Here is an 18,258-nt window from a genome sequence, read left to right as displayed (position 1 = left end):
CTGTGCCATCAATGATTTATGTAGTCAAGCCTTTGTGGACAGAGACAAACATGGCATTGTATGGTACAGTACCTCTGGTATTTGCAAATGTCATTTGCGGCCATTTCTATTTTGCATCACCAAGAGGGCCCCATCCTAAAATATGACTTCCTATTTTCTGTAAACCTACCTGACGTCCATGTGAAACAAAGGTCTGCCTCTGAGAGAACAGCTCTCTCCTTTGACTATCTGAAAAGCCATCTTATCACTTTACTGTAGGAAAGGTCTTTGTTTGTAGTGTTGGATGGAGCCATGAGGAAATGCACTGGTGAATAACACTGATGTCAGATCAAACCGATTACAGGAGACGATTTGCATGGCTGTCATTAATTCCTCTTTTATCAGTAGCTGCTGGGCTAAGTTTAGTTTGACGTAGCTACTCCCACTTATGTTTCAGAACAGACATAAACAGTCAGGGGTTGTTTGATGAAAGATAAAACTTGTTAATAAATTTGAACATTTTTTGCATAGGCAGTTTCATGCCAGTGTATCGGTTTGAGGTTTTACAGTTGTGCTCAGGCAGTCATGTGCTGCATGTGTTTCCCTGCTGGTCTAGGACTAATATTTTACCTATCAAACTCCCTAAATAAATGATGTTGAAGGTGATAAAAGACGCATTGGTTAATGTGTTCTGTTTCCCACGGAAGTGACACACATAGTTTTGATAAATAGCTCTTTGTAAGTGAGTCACTTATCTGTTGTTAATTTGTGCACTTTACCAGCAAAGAAATGAGTAAGTATTAAGCCCGGAAAAATCTGGCCTAATTTGGCCCAGGTTCTCAAGGTTTGGATCTTACGCACACTCATACGCCAGAACTGAACTTTAGCTGCAATGTGTCATTTTCGAGATGATTAACTGTAGCATATCCTCATACCATAGACAGCCACAGTGCTGTTTCACACCACTGCTGTTCTGCATTCACTCTGACTAAATGTGCTGCCTTTTTGGTTCATCTCTCTGTACAAACCGAGATGAATCACGGAAAAAACGTGTTGCCTCTCTTTTAGTTGCCACAGCAGGGAGTCTTAGCGGTTAGCTCACTGGTTGTGATGATCTTTGGCGTAAAGTAAGGGAAGCTTTTAGCAGTTAGCCTAGCAGCCAAACGACTATCAGTTCTGGCAACGGAAAACACATTTCATTCTTCAGAGGTTGCGGGTGTTTCAGCTTCAATTACATTTGCCTACACTTGTAGCTTGCGGCTCTATGTACAGATATACACACACACACACACACACACACACACACAAATAGCAGTGCATCATGGTTATTTATGTCACTGCGGTATCACTGAGCAGCCGACTCATGTAGTCCTCACACTATTAGATTATGGTGATTAGCATGACACAACCCACTAGCTTCTCTGCCCTGCAGGGTACAACAAGCACTTGCTGTTTATGCACACAGAAATAAATGAGCTCAGATATGCACTAAGATATGGCTAGGCAACTGTGTAGAAAGGATTAAGCTAAAAAAAAAAAAAAAAGTCCCGTTGTTGGTTGTTTTTTTTTACAATCTTTATTTTCTCCTACACAATAATCTGAGTTCAAGTCTGTCTAATTGATTAGAAAGATAACAGCTTTGAAAGAGAGATTAGATTTATGTCAAAATGCACATGTTGGGCTGAATTTTGCACGGGTGCACAGCTGAATTTATATTTTTATTTAATTTATTTATTTTTATTCAGGAGCTTGTGTAAGGAAGCAGTTAAGTGTGTTTGGGTCATTGCTTAAGTGCAGTGTGTGTTGTGTGCTGTCATGGCTGTTTCCTGATGGAGATCTGGACTGAAGCCAGTTCCAGAGAGTTAAATTTATAAAGTGATGACGAGGGCAGAATGGGAAGCCAAAAATTCAAACACATTATCCCCTGTGTTTCCCGGTACAGCAGCTACATTTATTTTTAAATTTTGTATATATATTTTTTGTAAGCATTATTAAATTCAGTGTCCAAAATAGTATAAACTCCTGTAAAACGAAGCAGCTGCTCTTTTTCCCTTTGCACGTGTGACAAGAAAAAGAGATGAATCCAGATGCAACTTAATTTCACAAGCTTTCTTGATAAGGGATTATCAAGACTGCACCTAAATTTGATCTGACAGACACTGGAAAAGGGCATGATCTTGAGAGCCACAATGGAGTGTTTGAGCATCACTGAGAGGGGTGTTCTTTTTTTTTTTTATTTCTTGACATTGTAGTGATAAGAAAATTGATGGTAAAATACTTAAATATCTTAAATATTTTGTTTTGAATAATTTCTTAAATTTAGCTAGAGGATTAGAAGTCAATTTGCTTTAGGGTTAAAGTACTATCTTCACAATTTGTTTAAAATCTTTCATATGCAATATTTCCATTCATTTGGAATAACTATGAGCAACTGTGATCAGAGCCTGTGATGACGGCACAGTGTGCACAGTGTGCATGCTTTGCATATGACCAAACCAGCATAGAAAAAACTGTGCTGACGTGTTGGAATTCTCATCATGTTACCTGTAGCAAAGGCCCTTTCACATGCTCCACTTGTTCTAATCAAATTACTTTTACTGTGTTGTCTCTTACTATTTCTATCTGCAATATTTAAAATAATCCACTGGTCAAGAAAGAAAGAAAAATGTCGTATAAACAGATGTTATGAAAAACTTTAATTAAATTAAATTCAACTGCTTTCCATAGGTCCACAGTGATCCAAAGATGTTATGAATATTGGTCTACTTTTAGTTGTCCTCAGGGTACTTAGTCCTGATGTAGCTTAGCTCATCTTATGAATTGTTGAGGATAACTTTTGGTAGCTTTGTTGCAGGGATCAGCTGGTGTTTGATCTGCACTTCCCTTTTAGCCTTGAGCAGAAAAGATAATACAGCTGCATGATGATATTACAGCTACTTGTGACTCTGCCAATCCAGACAGGCTCTCATTCTGTAAGGTTGACCCTCACTTGCTGTGCTGCGGTGTATTAGCGCAGTGCGGTGCTGGCTGGCTAGCTGCGCTACTTTATCACAGCCAGCAGGAAACAGGAAGGGAGCAGCCAGCTGCAAGGTCAGAGGTCAATCTATAGCATGAGGGGGATGGTGGACAAAAAAACTAGTGTTCAGTAAAAAAAAGGGGTTGGCTTGTTGCCATGGTTGTGGTTAAGAATGAGTGAGAGCCGGAAAAAGAAATAACTATAGACATATGACAGTCCAGAGTAGGTCAGCAAACCATTCTCTGTACGGATGTGTCTGCATTGTCTGTGGTGGCACAGCAGCTTAAAGAGCAGCAACAGTTGTAGGAGTGCTGGCTACTGCCCAGTACACACACACACACACACACACACACACACACACACACACACACACACACACACACACACACACACTGACACAAACACACACACACACACATCACAGAGCTGGTATTGTAGGATGGAGAGGGACACTGGCTGAGAGAGATGGAGAGATGCTAAAACCGATATCAGCTTGTCCTGCTCTGTATGAGATTAGATTTGAACCTGTTCTAAGAGTTTCAAAATATCATTCAGCATGCCTTTTAAAAAGCTCTCTCTCTCTATACAGACAAAAAGACACAACAAAGTCTCATTCACTGTGCAAATCTTGTGCCAGAGACAGCTGTGCCACCCTGAGCTTGATGCCAGTCAGGCCAGTGTTCGTGATCACATTCATTCTCTCTCTGTCTGTCTCTGGAGTCACACATATATGGATGTTAGATGTTTCACAAAGTCTATGTGGACTCACTGTGCATTTATGCCATTTGTAGAATATAACCTACAATCGTGGATATCAATTTTTTTGTCTGCGTTTCCAAAAAAATATTGACCCGAGGCTTGTGACCCCTGGACATTGTTCCCACTTATACACTGAAGTATAGTATCACATGTTCTGGGATTGTGTTAGCCACTTTACATAAAACGTCCTCTGCTTTTGCTTCTACGGTAGCGTGACTGTCTTTTGCCTAAACAGCTCTTCCTGTGTGTTCACAACTCAACAAGTTTATCACTGTGTTCTTTATTTGGCTTTGGGCTTGGAAAATCTATTTTCTAAATCAGCTTCTTATAACGACCGATAGGCTCCTACAGTACAATGTTAATCATTTCAGGATTTTTTTTTTAAGAATCATCCACTAGTTCCCACTTTTTCCATGGTGATGGCTTGCTGTATTTTTCTGTTTTACATACTTGTAAACTGAGTATCTTTCAGTTTTGGATTACTGGTTGAGATATCTTGATGAACATTTTTTTCCCTTTTTTCCCCATTCAAAACAATTCTTCCACAATGTCATCAGCAGATTATTTTTTGTTCAAAAATCTCAGCATTGATACATGGATGTAAAAACTGAAACACAAAGACATTTAGAAGCCACTGCTCATGCTGTTAGTGGCTAGCTAGCTAAATAGCAGCTCTCCGTTTAGTGTTTTCCAATGTTTATCAGGGCGGCAACACTAATTATACATTCATTGCACCCCGTCTATGCCCTTGTGCCTGTACATTAATTAAACGCCTGTTTGTTAGTTTGTTGGTTTAGGTGAACTGGGTGGAAGTGTCTGCTTCTTGTTCCTTCTCACAGAGCTGCAGCTTACAGCTGAATGTTGTCCATAAAGATATTTAGATGGACTTCAGAAGGGTGCCTTTCTGTCTGTTGAATCATTGTATAATCCTGCCAAGATGTTGCCTCTTCAGATCACAAAATATTGTGCTCAGAGGCTGGGGCCTGGAGTGAGTACCTTCAAACATATCATTGGCATACAGTACAGGCCAAAAGTTTGGACACACCTCAATGAGTTTCCTTTATTTTCATGACTATTTACATTGTAGATTCATCAAAACTATTAATGAACACATATGGAATTATGTACTTAACAAAAAAGTGTGAAATAACTGAAAACATGTCTTATATTCTAGTAAGCAAAGGATGGTTACTTTGAGGAATCTAAAATACAAGACATGTTTTCAGTTATTTCACACTTTTTTGTTAAGTACATAATTTATGTATTCATTCATAGTTTTGATGCCTTCAGTGAGAATCTACAATGTAAATAGTCATGAAAATAAAGAAAACGCATTGAATGAGAAGGTGTGTGTCCAAACTTTTGGCCTGTACTCTATGTGGGGGGAATTACAAATGGAATTCAATGGTGGGTTTTAAAGATTAGGATTTTATAATCTTGAAGTCTCAAGTAGCCTCCATGAATGTCTCAAGCTCAGAGATGAGGCGAGTGGTTAAGAGTATTCAAAAGGTGGTAAACTAACCTAGATGTGGAAATGAGAGCTTTCAGTGTGGAGATATTAATCCCACGGATAAACTTGAAAGAGAAGACACCTGTCTTCATGTGATTACCTTGTAGATGAAAGTAGGGCAGGAGGGGGTTGCTGTAACCTGGATAAAAGCACAGGGTAGAGAGAGGTTGACAGGAGAATGGATGAGACTGCAGCTTTAAAGCTCAGTAGGCCAGTAGGGTTAGGAAGCAGAAGAAACAGAGGAGGACCTCCTGCTGAGACGATAGCTGCTTAAGAAAATACACAGACATGCAGTGTCACAAACACTCTGTGATGACACTGGAAAGGGAAGACGATCACAACCACGGCTGCACATACTCCTCAGGGAAATGCCAAGAGTAGTTGAAGGTCTCATTTTCCACATTGCATCACTGATGAGGACAGCCCTGACTTCAAAGACATGAAGTCCCTGCATCTGGCTTCAAGTCTTTTGCTGTAGATATCAAGTGGGCAGAGCAGTTCAAAAGATTAGACATCCAGCTACGAGAGCGTTCACTGTTTGAGGATCATTTACTGCTGAGAGGGTATAAATACAAGGCTTTTATTGGTGCAAGCGTGCATTTTCTCTCACATTCTTGTCAGCTGCCTTTGAGGTAAACTATCACCCTAACAAGTACTAGTCTTTTTGGCAGGTTCTCAATGTACACTAATCTTATTCATCCATCCTCAGTCACCGTCCTCCTCCCTCATTCACTCTTTCCACCCCCCCTCCACTCATAGGGTCCATAGTGTAGTGTAGGACAGCTGCAGTGTAGCCACGCTTTCATTGCTGTCTGTCTTGTGCATGTCAATTCACCCTGCCCGACAGCCAAGCACAATCTCCCTCTGTGCTGCCTCATAAATCATGTCTTTCTCAGCATAACACTTCTAATGCTTTGATGAGGTGCAGGGGTATGGTGACATTGCGCTGCCTCGTTCTCTCGTTTCCTAGTCTCCTTTTTGTCACACCCACCCCTCCCTCTTTTGTCTTTCTCAGTTATCCTCTTCTGCTCATCCTCCTTATCCTGTCATCTTTATTTTCCCTTTCCTACTCTCCAGTCCTTTCTCCTTCCTCTGTGCTTGTCAACCAGCCTTTTGCAACTGGAATCAGAGCTGTTAAGTAGGATGACCTGTATATGTGTGTCTGTGAACACTGCTGTGTTGTCCCCTTGGACTTGTTACTATTTCTGTAACATAGAAGCAGCTCAGGACAATTCTCAGTGGGAGAAACATCAAGCAGAAATCTGGCCTTGTGTAAAAAGCCTTTATTTCTTAAAACCATGCATCTTATTGGGTATCATAAGAACTGTAACCTGTTTTTCTTATGGAAGTGTGCAGTTAGCATTCGGATCTCATGTTTTTTTTGTGTTTTTTTAGAGGTAAGGCTAAGCATTCACGTGGCCTCCTCACGTGTGTGACAGAACTAAATTGAAGAGTCACTGAGTTTGCCTTGTGGAAAAACAAGTAAAAACAAATTTAGAGCTACTGTCAAGCTTGTCATGCATTTTTCTTTTCTGGGAAATAAACCAATATACCAAGTATGAAACCCAATCACTTGCATGTTAAAATGTGCAACAATTCTCCACACCAAGGCTAGTCTAATACCATCCAGAAGATCTACTCACGCCACCCATCATTTTCACCCAACAACAGTAGCAGCACATCTACATGCCTTAATTGTTTCTTTTAAGTCAACATTCTATATCACATATCAGGAGGAAACCAATTTATGTTGGTAGAGATCACAATTTCAGCTTTTGGTCAACTGTTCAGACGAGCTAGTTTACAGCTGAGTGGTGAGCAACACGCAGTCCCACACACAGACACACTTGAACATCTTTCCAAAGCTACGAATGGAATATGAGTAAAGTGATTTCTCTAGGAGAACTGTCATCAATCCTGACAGTTAGATGGCACTAGTGTCAAAAGCAATTCCCAAGCAGAAGAAGTAAAGAAACAAGCTAACAAGCGAATAGGGAAGAGGGGTGTAGTCAGGAGTCTGCATGCACAAAGAGAGCTATGTAAAGATTCCTTTTTTAACTAGAGCCATCTTTCTATTTGCTGATGTGTTTTAGCTTCATTTATCTTCATCAAACACTAATACAAGGGGATAATGTTGGTGCATTAACTGGCAAATTAACTGCTTTCCTGTTTGGAAGCCAAATGATCTAAAAATAATATATGCAGTGTTACATATTTGCGTGCAAGTTTTAGGAAGCATATTTTTGCATAATTGTGTCACATCACTGCATTTTTTGCATAGCCATGGACGGCCAAGCCAACAGGAATGCTAAACAGGTTACTATTTATAGTTGGCTGAGGAAATCACATCAAGGGTGCACATTTGAATATTTTCTATTTCACTTAATTTCTGTCAGTGTTTTGTCTACAAGAGAAAAGTTCATTCTTCCTCATCATCATGTGAACCAGCTTATCTCACCAATGGCCAAGAAAAATAATTAATAATAATGAATAAGTTGATTATTAATCACCATTCTTGGTTTAAAAAAACATTTTGAAGTACTTCTTGTTACATATTAAAACTACAGTCTTTATGTATGCTTTTTGCTTGGGTAGTTGGTGCTACTTGATGTTTTTTTTATGGGGTTTTTTCTGCAAATGCCACCTAAACAAAAGAGAACAACTCTAGCAAGCAAATAACAATATAGTTTACAATAAACTGAATTAAAACACTCTTTACAGGATCACAATTGATTTACCTTATCAGTAACACACATGTAATGCGAACACATTTCTCATGTTGCTCTGCATTTCTCTTTTGAAGCTGTTGTATGGGCTGATGACACTGACCACGGTGTGAAGACGTGACTTCTCACTCCAACCTTTCTGTTTTTGCCTCCGCAGGCGGAACCTCACCAAGCTGTCGTTGATCTTCAGCCACATGCTGGCTGAACTGAAGGCCATCTTCCCCAACGGTCTGTTTCAGGGTGACAACTTCCGCATCACCAAGGCAGACGCTGCAGAGTTCTGGAGGCGCGCCTTCGGGGACAAGTGAGCCATATTCAATATTACGTTTCACACAGTGAATATTCTTTTACCCCAGTATTTCCAAATTAGCATCCTGGAGCCCCAATGGGTCCCTTCCAGGGTGTTCTCAAGAAAATGAGTTTAATGAGAAGTTACTACAGTAACAGAATGTTTAAGTGACATCTGAGTGCAATAGTTTCAGCCTCCTTGCTTTTCCTTTGCAGACAATGATCATCTTTTCTGGGACATATTTTGGGTTATTAAATACAGAGTTTCGGTTGACTAAAATGTGTCTTTTTTGGGAGGTTTTGGGCAGCCTGTGTGTTATTCAATCATACATATTTAAGGTTGTTTTTTTACAGAGTACTCACAGCTAAATCTATTCAAGCAATACAAATATAACTCAGCCACGTGGAGCTACAAGATCCTTTTAATAGCAGGGGTTTCCCAATACTACGTAATAAGTTAATTACCCCATTTATCAGATATCTGTGTGGTTTATATATCTTACGTCATCTACAGCAGGAACTAACCAATTTAGGAAAGAAAAGTGCTCAAAATTCTATTTGGAAGTACTGAAATAGCACTTACACAAAATAGCATTTGTTTTTGTCACTAATGAATACTTGGAATTTATTTCTTGCAGTCCATATCTATATTTAGTTTGATCCATATTAAAACATTTTGGTGGTGTAACAGATTCATGCACCAGTGAATGACGTGCTCATGATGCACTGAAGAAGCATGCAACAGACTAAGAAGCCCAAAGTTATAGTCATTTTCTCTGCACCTTTACTGAACACAGGATATGGCACAAGACAGCATGCAGGTAGTCTGCATTCAGCATTAGTTATTTATGATGTTTTGTTGTACGATTTCAGTTTTTGCAAGGGGATGTCGTCATGTGTTTTGCTCTGTGTGTTGTAGGACCATTGTGCCTTGGAAGATGTTCCGCCAATCTCTCCATGAGTTTCATCCCATCAGCTCCGGACTGGAGGCCATGGCCCTCAAGTCCACCATAGACCTCACCTGCAACGACTACATCTCTGTCTTTGAGTTTGACATCTTCACCAGGCTCTTCCAGGTAGTCCACACAAACACTGTGCTGTTCTCCTTGTCTTATTGTTGTGTTGTGAATGATTGAGAGGAGAATAGGCAAAGAAACAGGGGGATAGAGGAGACGGAATAATTAGAGAGTAATTCATAGCAGTCTGTTAGCCTTGGTGTTGGAAAACAAATTTCATTTGAACAGCACATAATGAACTTAAATTAATCTGCCACTTCTTTTTTCGGCTAACTCTATCAACTTGTTAGCAGGACGCCTGCCCCAATACTGATAGAAATGTTTGGCAATGTTTTGTCCTCTTTTTGTGTTGTCTGTTGTTGCTTCATAAGACCCAGAGAGGTCTGTTTTTCCAGATAGAGAGTCACATTAAGAAATCCTCCTCAAGGACAGTCATCATTATATGCGTTATCATGTTATTATTACAAGGTTGTACTTTCTTGCGCTGTTGGAACAAACAGTCAAGTATTAACAACCAAATGCATGACGGCTAAAACACTGATAGCAAAGAATTGGGAGGACCAAATCAGCTGAAAGAGGAACTGTGGCTTCAAACATTCCTAGAAACAGTCTTCGTGGAGGTAGCTGCATTTAACCTTTCTAAAGTTTACAGCAAGGAAGCACAACTGTGGAAGGTCATACTGGACATTGTTCTTCAAATACTTTCCCCAGAATTTTGGGCCGAAAACCAGAAGCAACACAGAGGTTCTGTGTTTCCTTTATCTGTTACTCTATTGATGGCATGTATTCTACTTACAGTCATGGAAAAAAGATGATATCTAGCCATTTTGCATGGTTTTCTTGATAATAACCAAAATCATTATCAAGAAAACCATGCAAAATGTCTAGATATCAGCTCTTAAATTAAACTCTTATGAGCTTTTTTTGTTGTTATCATTATATTTGTCCAAACAAATGTACCTTTAGTTGTACCAGGCATTAAAATGAACAAGAAATTGAAGAAACAGGGTGGTCAAATCATTTTTCCATGACTGTAGATTTTTCTCTCTGTTGAGAAAATCTAAACTTTAAATAAAGTGGTTTAGATGAATAATGAACAGCAAGGTTGAAAATTTGTGAAATACATCACCGGACAGCACTCTTGCAACACAGCAAGAGGGTCGCCGGTTCGACTCTCAACTGCCGCTCTTCTGTGTGGAGTTTGCATGTTCTCACAGTGTCAACGTGGCTTCTCACCGGGTACTCCGGCTTCCTCCCACAGTCCAAAAACATGCACTTAGGTTTAATTGGTGACTCTAAATTGCCCGTAGGTGTGAATGAGAGCATGAATTTCTGTCTCTGAGTGTCTGCCCTGCTATAGTCTAGCGACCTATCCAGGCTGTAACCCGCCTCTCACCCAATGACAGCTGGGATCGGCTCCAGCCCCCTGCAACCAGCATTCAGATATGTGGTTAAGGATAATGAATGAATGAATGAATGAATGAATGAATGAATGAATGAATGAATGAATGAACATCCCCGTTCAGAAATCTAACAAACTTTTGGGGCTGTCGAGTGTTGATTAATGTCAGTTTATGAGTCGTTTTACTTTGCCAGACCCTGACTCAACTTTGTAATTAATAGACCACACAAGTGACATACAGCTCATATGCAGGCGTAGAATGAAGCAGCAGGAAAAGGAGGGTGGTTAAAGAGAAAACAAAATATAAAGGATGGAGGAAAGGGAAGGCGGGTTTATCAGGCATCATCTTCAGAGCTTATCGTTAGTATGTAGAGCAAGCATTAATTTGTATCAGAATTATATTTAATGTAGTCCAAATTGAAAACAATTGACATTTTATACCATCTTATCTGTAAACTTAACTGGCTGTATTTTAATTTACATTGTCTAAAACCTCTTGCATCATATATTGTATGCAGCAGTCTATGTTGTTTATTCCCTCATGACATTATCCCCATCTACTTATGTGCAGAGCACCGACAGGCTTAATGAAGCCTAAACAGATTAGAGACAGTTCCTATGACACTCCCTCACACAGAAAAAAAACTCCTCTAAATGTCCTCAAACGCAGAATAGGAAGTGAGCCTGTGGCCATTTTGAGCTTTGTCCTTGATATGCAGTAGACTGGGGGTGACATGCTGTGTTTTTGTGTTGTTTTTTATTATAATTACTACTATCAAAATGACCTTCAAATGTTTCAACCAGAATCTCTTGGTTAAAAATTATTGGGGTGGTTATAAACCAATGAAAAGTTTAGTATTTGAATGAATTAATGTCCAAATAAGAGGCAACTGAAAAATACATGTACAGCTACCAGATGTTAACAAAGCAACATAAAGTCAGAACACTGCAATTGGCAAACTCTCAGTCTGTGATGACATTACATTAAAGGGTAAAAGAGAAGAAAAACAATATATCTAACATGAGTCCAGCCCTTGAGACGGTTCCCATTTGTCACTTCTTTTGTGCTAATACTATAAATAACCAACATCAGCTTTTAATTTGTTCAAATATGTTGAAGCTACAGGGGAACCGGATGGTTTAGCATATTAAAAAGAAAAGCTACATTTTTACATGAGCGAGCTGTTGTGCAGATTGAACAGTGCCTGTGACTTTTGCAGCTCTTTGTCAGCGTTGTGTTGTATGTGTTAATTGTACTTCCTTTCACACACCAGACAGACTGCTGAGAGCATTTGCGGAACCACCTACTCACTACACTACTCAGTCAGCTATGGAGTATGAATTATTCTATATTTTTTGCTGAAGTCTTCCCCCATGTTAGGGTGGCTTGGCCTGATGTGGGTCAAGTAGTTTTTAAAGAAAACATAAAGTTGACTTTTTCCTGCTCTGTGTACAGTATGGGAAGCAGTCTGCTCATGTCCATTTAACCTTCCTCATTCTGTGGCTCCAGATGGTACCAAATGAGTTGCATGCTGTTTTAAGTGTTGCAAATTCTGCTTTAAGGACCTTGTTACACTGCTTGACCCAGGTTGAAATGGCCATCATAAATCACACTGAAGTTCATTCGATGGTTGTTTTAGCGTCATCCCTGATGCAGTATGTTCCTCCATTACTCCGCTCCTACTATTATTGCTGTGTCCATTTACTCACACATCGGATGAGTCACCCACTCTATTTCTCCCGTGTTTGTGTTTGTGCAGCCCTGGTCGTCCCTGCTGCGGAACTGGAACAGCTTGGCAGTTACTCACCCAGGGTACATGGCCTTCCTCACCTACGATGAGGTCAAAGCGCGGTTACAGAAGTTCATCCACAAGCCTGGCAGGTGAGACATAAAGAGGCAGAAACACGTAAACATTCTCACACAGACACACTTTGTAATGCAATTGAAATAAATCTTTGGTGTCATTTAGCGTCTGTGGTGACAGTGCAACGATGTAACTGCACATTTCTCAACATGGTGCATATTTGAATATGCTCTGCCCTCACTGTCACATCCCATTCACTTGAAATATTTATTTTAATGTCCATCATTGGCTTTTGTAAGGACATGTTTGCACAGTGAAAGCAACACTTTTATTTCCAACTCAATGATATGCATCATGTTGCTGTGTCCATGTGTTTTCATGGGCAACAGCATGATTGTGTGATAATTTTAGGACTCATTTTCATTCCTGTGTATGGAATTTTATATATATATATATATATATATATATATATGTATATACAGTCATGGAAAAAAATATTAGACCACCCTATATTTTTCTTTTAATTTCTTGTTAATTTTAATGCCTGGTACAACTAAAGGCACATTTGTTTGGACAAATATAATAACAACAAAAATTGCTCACAAGATTTTAATTTAAGTTTGATATCTAGACATTTTTCATGGTTTTCTTGATAATAACCAAAATGAAGAAAACCACTGAAAATGGCTAGATATTATTTCTTGAACCAGGCATTAAAATGAACAAGAAATTGAAGAAAACAATGGTCCTATATTTTTTTCAATGACTGTATATATAGTTGGTTTCACATACCAGTTATGTTAGTGTGTGTGTTGTGTGTGTGGCGGAGGGACTGTGTGTGAAGGACCCAGGGCAGCATTGCACTGGTACCTAGCATCAATGGCCTGATTGTCCACTGAGCGCTGATGTCACTGTGTAGGCTTGGCTGGTGTAGGGCCACGTTGACATCACAGCAGTTATTGGTCACTGCAAGCGCAGCATTTTGACAATATGAATTACAGCTTACTGTCCGGAGGGTTCTGTTTGCACAGTGGGTGAAGAAGTTGTTTCAATTCGAAACGTCGAGTCCATCACCAAGACGAGTTTATTCCACTTATGGATTATCTCCAAACTCAATCCTTTAGATGTTGTCACTGCTGAGGAAAGTCTAATACATCCATCCATGTCATCTAGGATGGATTAATGTAATGCCCCTTTCCTTCCCGACCTCAGGCACATACCAGTGGTCTCCAGCTGGCCCCGAACGCTGCGGTTAGTGTACTAACAAAGACGGGCTTCTTTGCGCGCGTATTCAATACCCCTGATTTTTTATTCAGTCATTTCCTGATACAAAATTCTTAACTTGTACAAAGAAACACGGAGGCAGCAAATGTGAAATACAAGGAAGAGTGGTGGCATGGCTTTCCAGAATGATGTGGCCTCCTGTAGCCACTGTTTGTTTGTTTTTCACTCTAGAACTGGTTAAAGCACAGCTGCTCCAAACACCAGACAAACCAGTTAACCAGGATGATGAACAGCCATCCACACATGCCACAGCATCACTATACAAAATGGCCCATGGGGTTTTCTTATAAACCAAAAAAAAGTTATGTTTATATTCAGTTTTACTCACCAAAACACAAAATCATGCATCCATGAGATATAACAAATATGCTGAATGCATTCCCTCCTTCATAAAACATTTGTTTTAAAGTATTTTACTTTTTACTACCTAATTATGTTCCAGACACACAAATAATTATGTTATTATTTCTATAAATATTTTAATGGTTGTTTTCTAGTCTAATTGCACGCATTAATTTCATCTGTGGATGCCCCTCTCGCCACCAGATTCTATCATCACATTAAAATTCATGCTTAATGCAGAATAAGATTATTAATTATATATATTCAATACGTCTTTGGATACCACATCAAAAAGAAAGGAAGTCATAGGCACCCAAGTATATATTTTTTTATTATTATTATTTATTTTTTTATAAATAACACACACACAGTGCTGCTACAGAAGGTCAAAGAACACACAGTTGAAAAGTTGTACTTTTGATACTGTTGAATGTGAAGTTTTGAACAGTTTTGATTTATATTTATAATGTATAACCAATTCTTAGTATGTTTATGTATTTATATCATTTATATAGATTACATATCATGTAATTTGTCTTTCAGTGTGTTCTTTTTTAAATGGGTTATTTTATCTAATTAACTTGTCATGTGAATTGTGTTCAAACCTTTTTCAGTGATCAAATTGGACTTCATTTTGGTGTTTTAATGCCAAGGATATATTTCCAAGCATTATTCAACCTACATACAGTACAGGCCAAAAGTTTGGACACACCTTCTCATTCAATGCGTTTTTCTTTATTTTCATGACTATTTACATTGTAGATTCTCACTGAAGGCATCAAAACTATGAATGAACACATATGGAATTATGTACTTAACAAAAAAAGTGTGAAATAACTGAAAACATGTCTTTTATTTTAGATTCCTCAAAGTAGCCACCCTTTGCTTACTAGAATATAAGACATGTTTTCAGTTATTTCACACTTTTTTGTTAAGTACATAATTCCACATGTGTTCATTAATAGTTTTGATGAATTTAATGTCAATAGTCATGAAAATAAAGGAAAAACATTGAATGAGAAGGTGTGTCCAAACTTTTGGCCTGTACTGTATTTGCATTTGAATTTATTTAATTATATAAAAGAGTACATGCATACTTGAAGAAAGATATTAATCACCTTTTCAGTGTCAGAAAGGGAGACACAGTTCCAGCGTGTCTTACTTCTCATGTCGTTTTCTCCTCAGTTACATCTTTCGACTGAGCTGCACGCGACTGGGCCAGTGGGCCATCGGCTACGTGACGGCAGACGGAAACATCCTCCAGACCATTCCCCACAATAAACCTCTCTTCCAGGCCCTCATAGACGGCTTCAGGGAAGGATTGTAAGTTCACTGGCATTTTGTTTGGCACATGTATATCTGTGATTTTCTTGGAGGTTTTCATCTGGATCTCCGCTCCGTGTCTCTGTGGCTCGGCCTCGGTCTTCATTTGAAACTGTGTTTTATTATGTGTAAGTTAAGCTTCTTGTCATATGCAGGATTCTTTCTGTGCCATTTCTGTCTTCTCCTCTTCCCACAAAGCATGCATCCCTGCGTAAACTCTGATTTGCATTCCACGATTGAATCTGCCTCTCAGCTCTTAACCAGTCCAGCCATATCATATTGCATCTTCCCATCATTCCAGTGTTATCATAACCAGAAAAGAACTGTTGGTTTCTAATGTGCAGCTCATTCAGTGGTTTAACTGGCTGGCGTGAAACTCGTCTTTTAAGGCCAGCGTTGATTTCTTTGTTTTATGAAGGATATGGTTGGCCTGCTCCAACCTGTAATCAAATCCTGATTTTAACTGAGAAAGCCTAAACACTATATCGCCTGCATCTACAAAACATTTATCAAATGGTAATTACACCATCTGACCCATTTGTAAAGTAGTCACGTACTGTACATGCATCATCTCTGCGATGATATTAAAACACGGTGCCAGATTGAATGAATGGATTGAACAGATGTTGTCATTGCCGCAGCCTGTTAGGTATACATGCAGTATAATCATACCAACTAATTATGGTGATAACTTTTAAATGAAAAATGCCTGTCGAAAAATACCCAAGGATACTTTAAGGCTCCCCCTGTGCATACCTCTAATTTTATATGCCTCTTCATCTCCAGCTATTTATTCCCCGATGGACGGACCCAAAACCCAGATCTGACAGGACTGTGTGAGCCTTCGCCTCAAGACCACATCAAAGTCACACAGGTCAGAGAAACGTGCTTCTCAGATTGAATCCTCAGTCTCTTATAATATCTTATACATTCTTGCTAGTCTTTGGCATTTTGTTGTAAAGGTCAAATGACCTTTTTTTGTGCACACACAGCTCAGTAAAGATCTCAGTTGAAAAGAAAATCGATGCAACAGTCTAGTGCATGACCAAAAGGAAGCAGAAGTAGAAGACATGATAGAAACTCACACAGGAACAGAGTTAGTCAAGGTTAAGTATGACGATGCTTTTTTTCTGTCTGACATCTAGCCTAAAGAAAAAATAGATAAAAATTATTACTGTAGTAAAAAAACATCTACCTTAGATGATGTAAACACAGTGATGGTGGTAGTAACATATATAATTCATAGCAAAACTTGACCTGTGATAGGGAGCTCAGGGGCCATTTTCTGATTCACAATGAAAATAAATTGATTGACATTGGGATGTTTGAAAACCACAAAAAAAAACGTAACAGGTTTGCAGTTTGATGCATTGCGTTTTGAATTGCGGTTTACTCAGCATCCCAAAGTTCTTGTTCATAAAAAAAAAAAGCAAACAAAATAGAGCTTGTTTATTGAATTAAATAGCATGGGGAGGATCCCCTGCAGAAGTGCCCCTCGAGGTAGAACATTGTGATATAGTTTAATTTAGCCAGCAATTTTAAACTCTTTGGGCTTTAATGTTGAGTCATCCTCTTCTCTTAGTTCGCTTAACTTAAACAGTGTTGTGTTCCCCAAGTCATATGTCAGACACCACTGACAATGGCTTTGAGCGGAGTATAAAAAAAGTTAAAAATAAATGAGGTATTTCAGAATTTACTAGTTGTAAAGTTCAAGAGAATGATCCTTTGTCAGTACAAACTTCCTCTATTTTTTAGCAACATAGGAAAACCCCATCTTGCAATATTTCATATTGTCATTACACTGAAGCACGCATCATATGAAAAGGGTAAGATACACAACTATAAATTGTGAAATATTGTTAAAGACCGGTCTTGCCTAAATTCTCATGGTTTTATAAAGGTGTTTTATGAAAAGACTCATTTTGCCTAAGCACAAGACTGAAACTAAAAATACGCCCCCACATTTTAGCGTGGCTCTAGATCCTTCCGGGCTCTTTCGAAATGATCTCAGATTGTGTTATCACTGTATGATGTTACTGTGTTTAAGCGCTGAAACCTCAAAGTTGTCTCACCCCCCCCCCAGGAACAATATGAGCTGTACTGTGAGATGGGCTCCACTTTCCAGCTGTGTAAGATCTGCGCCGAGAACGACAAGGATGTGAAGATTGAGCCCTGTGGTCATCTCATGTGCACCTCCTGTCTCACTGCCTGGCAGGTAAGAGCGTGGGTGGACTGAACGGGGGTTGTGTGGGTTGATTGCTCCAAGTTAAGTGTCATTACTCACCTGTTGAGAAAAGAACTCGCTGCTGAAGAGTTCTTCTTTGCAGAGGTAACAGACATATAAAAGCAACATAATCTCCTTTTATCTCTGCGTGCTGTCACATCTGCAGGAGTCTGAGGGTCAGGGAACAGGATGTCCCTTCTGCCGCTGTGAGATTAAAGGTACGGAGCCCATTGTTGTGGATCCTTTCGACCCCAAGGACAACAGCGGGGGCTCCTGCAGGAGCGCATTTGGAGCCGAGGGTGCTCCATCACCCAGCTATGACGACGACGATGACGACAGACTTGAAGACCCCCACCTCATGATGAGCAAACTTGCTTGTTCAAAGGTAGGAATGTGCAAAGATTACTTATTAGAGACAAAAGTTATCTCGGTCTGCTTAAAGTTTCCAGTCGTGACACTGGGCAAGCTGTTATGTTTTTTCTTCTTTAGCATTTATAAAACATTAAGGCATTGGCTTAGTGGGGTTGACGCCCTGGGTGCACCTCATGGGTTCCTACTGTCCTCTTCTCTTCTCTTCTCTTCTC

General features: G+C 39.4%; 1 protein-coding gene across 1 annotated transcript in view; it reads left to right on the top strand.

The window, feature by feature from the left end:
• cbl (Cbl proto-oncogene, E3 ubiquitin protein ligase) overlaps positions 1 to 18,258 on the top strand; it is a 42,301-nt gene that overhangs the window by 12,210 nt on the left and 11,833 nt on the right. The window contains exons 3-9 of the mRNA XM_059330838.1: positions 8,148 to 8,294; positions 9,198 to 9,354; positions 12,457 to 12,578; positions 15,313 to 15,450; positions 16,237 to 16,324; positions 17,534 to 17,665; positions 17,841 to 18,059. Of these exons, the coding sequence (XP_059186821.1) occupies positions 8,148 to 8,294; positions 9,198 to 9,354; positions 12,457 to 12,578; positions 15,313 to 15,450; positions 16,237 to 16,324; positions 17,534 to 17,665; positions 17,841 to 18,059 (1,003 nt within the window). The remainder of the gene's footprint in view (positions 1 to 8,147; positions 8,295 to 9,197; positions 9,355 to 12,456; positions 12,579 to 15,312; positions 15,451 to 16,236; positions 16,325 to 17,533; positions 17,666 to 17,840; positions 18,060 to 18,258) is intronic.

The sequence above is a fragment of the Centropristis striata genome, chromosome 4 (assembly GCF_030273125.1).
Source record: "Centropristis striata isolate RG_2023a ecotype Rhode Island chromosome 4, C.striata_1.0, whole genome shotgun sequence".
NCBI lineage: Eukaryota > Metazoa > Chordata > Actinopteri > Perciformes > Serranidae > Centropristis > Centropristis striata.
Note: the sequence above shows the minus strand (reverse complement) of the source record. Positions and strands in the feature narration are given on the sequence as shown.